This window comes from Triticum dicoccoides, chromosome 3B, assembly GCF_002162155.2.
Source record: "Triticum dicoccoides isolate Atlit2015 ecotype Zavitan chromosome 3B, WEW_v2.0, whole genome shotgun sequence".
Classification (NCBI taxonomy): domain Eukaryota; kingdom Viridiplantae; phylum Streptophyta; class Magnoliopsida; order Poales; family Poaceae; genus Triticum; species Triticum dicoccoides.
The window spans coordinates 3,148,992-3,158,305 of record NC_041385.1 but is presented as its reverse complement, the minus strand read 5'-3'; the positions used below and the strand labels follow the sequence as shown (position 1 = coordinate 3,158,305).

The 9,314-nt window shown below is 49.1% G+C and overlaps 1 protein-coding gene and 1 long non-coding RNA gene across 2 annotated transcripts; one reads left to right on the top strand and one right to left on the bottom strand.

Moving 5' to 3' along the window:
• Positions 1–5,970: 5,970 nt before the first annotated feature.
• Positions 5,971–8,375, bottom strand: LOC119280390. The gene is made up of 4 exons (XR_005138074.1): positions 8,004–8,375; positions 7,657–7,898; positions 7,311–7,478; positions 5,971–6,505 (listed from the first exon to the last, which is right to left on the bottom strand). It is a non-coding gene; the product is annotated as an uncharacterized LOC119280390 (long non-coding RNA).
• A 117-nt stretch (positions 8,376–8,492) lies between these two features.
• On the top strand, positions 8,493–8,846 carry LOC119280389 (zinc finger protein 2-like). Its single transcript, XM_037561251.1, has one exon. The coding sequence runs from the start codon at positions 8,493–8,495 to the stop codon at positions 8,844–8,846; it is 354 nt and encodes a 117-aa protein (XP_037417148.1).
• Positions 8,847–9,314: the final 468 nt, after the last annotated feature.

Here is a 9,314-nt window from a genome sequence, read left to right as displayed (position 1 = left end):
GAAAAGAAAAAAATATATAAAAAACTACTCAGAAATAAATAGAAGCAAAAATAGTTGTGATTAACTTTACTTAAAAAATGAGCATAAATGCTTATTTTTAATGACTTATTACAATTCAGAAATAAATAGAAAAAAATAGTTGTGATTAACTTAACTAAAAAATGAGCATAGATGCTTATTTTTAATGACTTATTACAACTCAGAAATAAAAAGAAAAAAATAAATATAGCAGAAAAGAAAAAAACTATATAAGAAACTGCTCAGAAATGAGCATAGATGCGCTTATAGAGAAAATTCAACCTAAATTCATAATGAATTTCTACTAATTTCAGAGAAATTCATATGAATTTAGATTAAATTTCATGTATAAGGGCATCTATTTTCATTTTGAGAGGAGCTCAACAAAGGGAGAGAGGGAGGGGCTTATAAACCGGTCTGATTCCCCTTTGGTTGGCGAGGTGGGACTAAACTCTGAGCGCAACGAGGGCCAACCCTTTAGTCCCGGTTGGTGGCATGAACCGGGACTAAAGGGCAGCCTTTGGTCCCGGATCAAGCCACCAAACGGGACCAATGGTGGTGGGTCAGGAGCGAGGCGCATTGGTCCCGGTTCGTCCCACCAACCGGAACCAAAAGGTCCAGACGAACCGGGACCAATGGCCCACGTGACCCGGCCGGCCCCCGGGGCTCACGAACCGGGTCCAATGCCCCATTGGTCCCGGTTCTGGGTTGAACCGGGACTAATGGGCTGACCTGGCCTGGACCATTGCCCCCTTTTCTAATACCAGGCTTTAAACCACGTTCATGGTAATTAATTTGCTTAATAATGTCGATGAATGCATTCACTATGTACAGCATCAGCGTGTTCTCCGGCGAGGAGCACAGTGTATTTTTTTTCGAAAAAGAGGATGACCCCGGGCCTCTGCATCTGGGAGATGCATACGGCCATTTTATTGATTATTCTTGAGGACCTTACGAAGTATAACAACAATATGCCTTAATTCGCCATCTTGGCAGTATCTGTCGCTACTTCTATCCAAATGATGAATGGGTGCAAGCTGGGCTATATACTCATACCTCTCACCTAAGCCTAACATCTAAAGCCGAAGGCCTCGACCGAGCCATCTGCCGGGTCCGGGGCTCAAACCGGTCTGACGCACTCACATTCGTCGCGGCCATCTTCCACTGGTCCATCTTCAGAGCAGATTGAGGTGACAACCTTGGCAGGTCCTCCGCCACCGACGCCACCACGGCGCCAAACGGCGACCTCCACCTACGCAAGCCTTGGCAGGTCCTCCGTCATTGACACCACCACGACGCCAGCCGATGACCTCCACCTACGCGACTCCATCTCCAAGCAACGGACGTAAATCCATGCTAGGAAAGGGCAGCACCATCGCCGTCGCCCATCACCCACAAGCGCCACCCAACCCCAAGGTTCCCAAAGCGGCGCTTTCAAGAAGGGAACATCGCCGTGAAGGTGAAGTGAGGAGATCAGTCCATACCGACGCCTTCAAGGAGGGAAATGACACCCTCAGGCGTCGCCGTCGGCGCGGCCGATCATGGCTGGCCAGGGATTTCGCCCGAACTAGATCTCCGCCACCAACAGCACCTCCTGTATAGAACCGGCGACCAAGAGGAAGCGCGGCCCGACCAGGCTGGCCCGCACGCCGAACATGGGAGGAAGGGGGGCGGCAGATCGCGCACACCGACCACCGCAGAAGCCGCCACCGGCCGCGAACGACCACCGGATCCCACCGCCCGTACGACCGGGACACCGGATTAACCACCCGCACGGCTGTTAGCCGACCGTGCCTTGCCAATGTAGCCGCCGCTCTAGATCCGGGGTTCCCCACACAGAAGCAGGGCAACCGAGGCCCGCCGCCACCATTCTTGGCGCCCCGGGCTTGCCCGGCGGCTGCCTCAGGTGGCGGAGAGGGAGGGAGGAGGGGAGGGGATGAGGAGGAGGGGCGGCTAGGGTTGGGAGGAGGAGGCAGCTAGGATTGGGAGGAGCTCGAGCAAAGGAGCACAGTGGATTAACTGTTCAACTGTCCGAACCCGTGATGGATGCTTGCAGAGCAGACACACACCTGAGCCAAAGAAAAAGCAGATACCTGGACATGAAGTGAAGCGTATGTTTAGAAGCCCAGAGCTAGCAGGGTCCTGATCTGGATCACAAACGAGACGACTGATCAACCTGTCCGCGTGTAGGCCTCCTTCGTCACGTCTAACCTTTCCTTTTCCTGCTATGTAACGTCCACGTGCATGCACATATACTCCCTTCGTTTCTAAATATAAGTCTTTTAAAATAGTATTTCAATATGAACGGAAGTACATGCACGGCTTGTGGCTGCATGCACCCACGTGCAGTTTTCAGTCCAGTGGAAGCATGCAAAGTTCAGGTGAGATTCCCAGAAGAAAAAAAAGGTGAGATACCCAGAAAAGAATATATGCAGGCAGGTCAATAACGCATGATGATCTACAAGGATGAACTGTATCACCAGAGAGTACCCATCACCAGGGAAACTGTTATCACAGGACTAAATCTATACATGTAATCAATATAATAGGCCTTTTTCTAAGCCTTAGACCTAGGATCGGTGTAGGCAACAATTGTTTTTAATACTGCATTGCATTGGTAACTAGTGTCTTGAACCTGAGACCTCTTGGGTTCGATGCCATGTTAAAATCATCCACTGGGCTTTTTTTAATTCTTTTTACTAACTAATTCATCCAAAAGTCCGAACCGATAAAGAAGAGCAGGCAATAATTTCAACATGCCGACGGGGAAGGCAGCTCGTAGATGGCCATCGCTTGCTATTTTTAGACCAAAGGGAGCCATTCCCAGTAAAAGTAGGGACGGACGCATTCATGGCACACCAACCACCACACATGCCGATTGCACCTGCTCAGTCTATAAAAGCCAGTGTCGCCGCCACCAAACCCTAAACTACCCCGTTGCCAACCCCAATCGAGCCTCTCCCACGACCACCCAGACAATGACCAATCTTGCATACCCTTATCCACTACCCGTCGCTGCATCCGTTGCCACCCGACGCCCCCGTGCCACCCCATCGCCGCCTCACACCCTTCTTTGACTCCGTCGGCCTTCCCTCTTTGATTGGCCATCCGCGCCATCTTCTTCGACCTCGTTGTTCCACACAGTCTGCGCAGTCCTATCCAGAGAAGACATGCCAATGACACTGCCACCGCCATCGAAGTACGCGGCCGAGTTCTGGCACAAGCATTTCGGCCGTCGTGGCTCAGGACTTTCTACATGGCAAAGGATGTGTTGCGTGCCTATGATGCTACAGTTGTCCGCCTCTTCAGGGTACAGGCAATGCTCGGGTGCTGCCACTGCCCTCGAAGCTCGCGCCCCAGCGGACATGTGTATCATCTCTCGGGTGGAAGAGCTGGAGGACAAGGAAGCGGAGGAGCAGCAGGAGGCCGAGCACATCAACCTGGAGTACATGGTGAAGCTCGTCCAAGACAAGCTGGAGCTCGTCGCCATTAGCATGATGGTCTTCAGGTCCTTCCAAGATGAGTGTGAGGTTGAAGACAACCGCGCCAATCTCGCCCGCCGTGACGTCAAGAACAACGGGTACTACGAAGAGCTCAACGAGCTATTAGAGGTGTCGGAGGGGGGGGGGGAGGAGAAGCCATTTGGGAGGCCCACCACCAACGACAACATGACCGTCCCCTCCGTGGTGGGACCGGTCATTATCGCATCTTCCGACTCATCCTCCAACTAGGACAGTGGGTTGGGTTCAGACATGTAGGAGTATCTTAACTGCCTTGACGATAAGTAGAGCTAGGTACCATGTTGTGTTCATATGTTTAGATCGATCGTATGGTAGGTCGATATAGATTTCGTCGTAAGATACTCCCTCTGTTTCTAAATATAAGTCTTTCTAGAGATTCCAATAGGGACTACGATGTATATAGACATATTTTAGAGTGTCGATTCACTCATTGTGCTCCGTATGTAGTCACTTATGAAATCTCTAGAAAGACTTATATTTAGGAACGAAGGGAGTAGTATTTATGGACTGTTTAATTATGGTATGTTAAGATGTTAATGACGTACCGTTAACGAATTATGGAAAGGAGTCGTTTAAATTTGTGTCAAAATTTTTTATGTTAACTAACTTATAATTAAGGGGTATGCTAGGTCCGGAACAGTGATTTCCATGTTACTTTTTTTAGAGAAATGGGGTAGGGAGAAGAATTTCATGTTTTAGGGATCTGTTAGAGATGCCCTAACCTTTGATCTAGCCTTAGTGATTGGTCTAGTGGGAATATAATTCTGGTATCCCCCGGTTGGCTTTTGCAAGAAAAAGACTACCCAATAGCATGATGGGGCGTGTAAATTACATCCTGTAGCCATGATGTAGCCAGTGGATGTCCTCGTGTGGTACCTGCCCGTAGACCCGAGGGGGCACCCACTGGCAATTGTTATTGTGGCTCCCAGATTTAGCAAGTGATCTTCCGAAAAATGCGAACAGCGGCCGCGCTGCAGGCAGGCCGCTATCAGGGCCGTCACAGCACCATATGGATCCGTGCTGCCAGTGTGTATCTCACGTATTTGATTTATTTTTGGTCCGTATTGAAGCAGTCAGGCCCCACGCATATGCAAAAGGACCTAGCCCTCTGACGCCAAGCTGACATGTACGTCGCTGGAGAACTGTACGTCCTTGTTCGTGGGGACCTGTACGCCATGTGCATGCATGCCGTGGAGCAACGTTGGCTAGCGGAACCAGTTTGTCAAGTGCGGACGTGGAGCATTGGCGGCCAGCGAAGACCCAAGTTCGTTCACATTAGCTATCATTTCACTAAGCAAGTTTAATCTGTTTCATGTTAATTCGTCTGTCCGTTTTGACCAGCAAATGCAGCACTGTCGTTGTGTTTAAAAACCATCACCACTAACCTGGCACTTCAGTTTTATCTGCTCCACATGGTAGAAAATCGGAACAGCTTAGCCACATGTGCTTTGTGTGACAGAGCAAAAGTCTTCCCTAATCAGGCAACTGTGGCATGCTTACGTCTAATGGTCAATTAGCATTAGCGAGTTAACTTTTACGCGAGACGCTCGCTCCTGTGCAATGCACAGCGTTGCGCCGCGCAATGTGGTTCACTTTCCACCGTCATGTCACGTCAGAAAGCAGGTAAGTTCGTTCACCACTGGCCATCATTCGTTAAGCAATGCAAGACAGTTTCATATTCACCCGCAAAAAAAAGAAAAGACAGTTCATATTAATGCGATTACTCCGGCTGCACCAACAAAACGCGCCAAGGTTAGACTGTTTTGTGTTTAAACACCATTACGTGGGAATCGATTTTAACTGTTTGACACGTTAGTAAATCGGCATAGCTTGGGCACATGAGCTCACTAATGAAAGCATCTGATAGAGCAGACAATTCTTAAACATGCATTTAGTTTTGACTTATCACGCCACAACGGCACAGTCATGCTCACGGTGAACACTTCTAGTTGGTTGGAACAGTTGTGCGAGGTGCAGCGTCTTGTCACGTCTGCGAATTTACTACGCATCCTCTCTGATGGATTCCTCCATGGAGAGCGAGAGCGAATGCAATGCACACTCTCCCAGCCCCACATGGCTACCCATCCCCTAGGCATTAAATTCAACTGTGACCTTGTACATGGCAAACTACCCTGCGAATGCCTGCCCCAAGCATGCTAGCCGCAGTTGTTGTCAACTCACCTGCACGCAGCTAGAACGTGCAAACGTGCACTGCTAGGCATGGGCACTCACACTTCTCTCGAGATCCACAAACCACTTTCCTAATCAAACGACCAAGCCAAAACCTTGGCACCATGACAACTCAGCAAAAAACCAACGACACAACAGGAGCACCCCTCCAGCAAAGGAGGGCAGTATTTAACATCACAATTCTGTACATGAAAAAATGCAGCGCCAGAATACAAAAAAAAAGAACGCACAAGATTCAATTGAAACATAGCAATCGGCTCACAACAATGAATTTTTTTCACCCAACTAGCAGTGTTCAACAAACCGGTCCAAGTCCAATGTAAAATCAGATCACACAGTTCGCGATTACATGAAAAGGCACATAAATAAGAAAGGAATTCGTGAGAGTTGAAAACTCTTTGACCAACAACAGCAACCATCTAAAAAAAAGTTAGGCTCAAATGGTCCAGTGTCCTTACAACACACAATTCAGCGGTGTCCGAGAACACCACATCCGAACATTTCAGCAATTTCCTTGGCACCTTCGGCAAATCTCCTCTATCAAGACATGTTGATGTTGTGCTTTTGTTTCATTGCATTCTACAAATCTTGCAAAAGCGCGACCTCTTCAAATGCTGCTCATAAGGCGGTTTAATCCTAACCCTGCATCATATTTTGAACAAAACAGACAAGCAAGCGAATCAAAGGTGGGACCAGGACTAGTTGCCAACACACACATCCTTCACTTCAAATGCCTACTAGCGTATGTTCATGGGCGTTCCATTCATCATCGCCTGCTGAGAAAATGAAAAAAAAATTATGGCTAACCATAAAAACATAATTACAAGTGAGGCAACTAAAAACAGACTACAACTAAAAGAAAGCTTCATATTTGTATTCTGAAAATGTGCAGAACAAAAAGAAACTTCATTGAATTTCCAGGCTAGCGGCACATCCTAAACACTGCCTTTTCTGTTTAAGATAAATCTAACATTTTTTAGTTCCAAATACACAACCAACTACCCATGATTAATTCAAGAATGAGAGGGTGGACAGAACAATAGATCAAACTTCTCTAGATATACTGCACATGACCGGTGAATCCAAGTCCGTCGCCGACAAGTACATCGCTGGATCTAAAGCCGTCTGGTTTTCCATCACGGCATTCAACTAGACCAAAGCAATTCATAAGAAAGTGTTTCGAACACAACCGCAGTGCATCATGCCTAATCACAACTAGCTTGAGATCCACTTCAGATATTCCTGACCACCCTAAATTCAGTGCACCATGACCATTTCAACATACATCACGTACAAAATAAAACAAAATCCAGAATGTGATGCATCTCGTAAAACAACACAGCACTAAATTGCGTACTGATTTTAACCAAGACACGGCAAGGCAATGAATTCTGCATTTTTTTCTTCAGACATGCCAAAAACTGAATCGCATGGTAAAGCAAGAATCAATCCACCAAAAAAGAACCACAATTGTTGGTTTTGGCCAAGAAACGTTTGTCTCAGAAACATGGGCGTCTAGCATTATCTGGGAAAGCAAACTGCACCATACGGTACATGAGAGAGTTGTAGATTCATAATTACCTTATGGTCCCGCCACCAGTGGCTTCTGAGCAAACGTCAAAGCCGGCGTCCCCGCACAGCTGTGTGCCCTCGCCGCGGCGGCCCAACTGACAATCGACGATATTGATGGAATCTCACGACTCCACGGGGAGGACATCAGGAATGAGCTTTGCCATCCCAACACGGATCCTGCAGAAAAGGGGGTGGTGACGCAAACAAATTCAAATTGATAGAATGAGACGCGGATCTAAACGAAGCCATGACGGACGGTCAATAAGAAGACGAACCCATGGCACTCAACACAAATTGAGCACATCTCGCCATAGATGAACAAAACAAAAAGCACAAGTATAGGATGTGTTCCAACCTGACAACGGAAACAATGGAGAAAATGATTGCCCCCGGCCAGATCCATGGATGAGGACCGCCTGCCCTGCAGATCCGGTGTTGCGCAAGCTCGAGGTGATCTGGCCGCCGCAGTGGAAGACGACGTGGGATCCAGGTGGTTTGGCCGCCGGAGTGGAAGAGGACGAGTGCTCCGGCCGTCGCTTCGGTCGCACGCGCACAGCCGGCGGCGCCAAACGCGGCGTTTGGGACGCTCATAGAATCCTGAGACTCCATTGGGAAGAGGGAACTGAGAAATCCCCAAAATCTATGGCGATAAAATGGAACTTGGTACCAAGTAGGGTTGGCCGGAGGTGGAAGAAAACATACCCGTTGATCTCGACGCCATTGACATCTTGCCGGAGCAGCACAGTCGCCGATGTTCGCCAAAGTGATGCAGATTGGGAGGGAGGAGACGACCAGCTGCGTGGCTCTCGTGTATTCCACGCAGCCCCGTCGTGACAAGATTCTCTGGCCTGTGCTGTTTCGAACGAGTGGTCATGGGCCTTGATTTCGGTCCAGGCGAATGACGCGCGGGCACAGATGCTGGGGATGGGCTGCACACAATACGCCTACACATATCCTAGGCGTATCGCCGGTCGTATTCCCCTGCATAGGCCTGCCATCCACTGACAAAATTCAGATCCCCAGGCCCAAAAGGATGCCCAGGATAGCGGCCTGCCTGGTGCTCGTCCGCTGAAAATTCGCACTCATGATCTTCTTCCTTCCATGGCCACCACCCTCTTATAAAACTCGGTCGCTACTGGCCGCCACCAAGAGCTCACAGCTCCTCGTTTCACCATTTTTTCCGACTAGTGCATGGAGGCTCAGGCTCTCCCAGCAGTTGAAGCAGCTCCCCTAGACCTGTCTCTCACACTGGCCCCCATGTCTCCTTGGGCTGTTCTTCCTTCTGGCAGCCGTGGCCGCCGCAGAGGCAGCGTGAGATCAAGGTTCTTCTCTTGCCTCTTCTGCGAGAGGAAGTTCCTCAAGTCCCAGGCGCTAGGGGGCCATCAAAACGCGCACAGGAAGGAGAGGGTCGTCAGCAGCTGGAACGCCCACCTCTACCTCCCTGACCATCCTCGTCCCCCGATGCCGGACACCGCGACGGGGTACCTTGTTGACGACGACGACGAAGACAAGCACCAGAAGCTTGATCTTAGCCTCAAGCTTTAATTAGCTCTAGCTCGTGTGCATGCTGTACGGTATGTACGCTAAGCTAGCTCCCATGTATGTACAGTACGTAAACTGCTAGTTTTTTTTTTTTTGCGAGAAAACTTTCAATCTATTCATCTTCCATCACGGCAGTACAACGAACACTAGAAATAATAAAAATTACATCCAGATCCGTAGACCACCTAGCAACGACTACAATCACTGAAACGAGCCGAAGGCGCGCCGCCGTCATCACCCCTCCCTCGCCGGAGTCGGGCACATCTTGTTGTAGTAGACAGTCGGGAAGTCGTCGTGCTAAGGCCCCGTAGGACCAGCGCACCAGAACAGCAACCGCCGCTGATGAAGAATAACGTAGATCGAAAGAATCCAACCTGAAGACACACGAACATAGACGAACCACAACCAGATCCGAGCAAATCCACCGAGGATAGATCCGCCGGAGACACACCTTCACACGCCCACCAACGA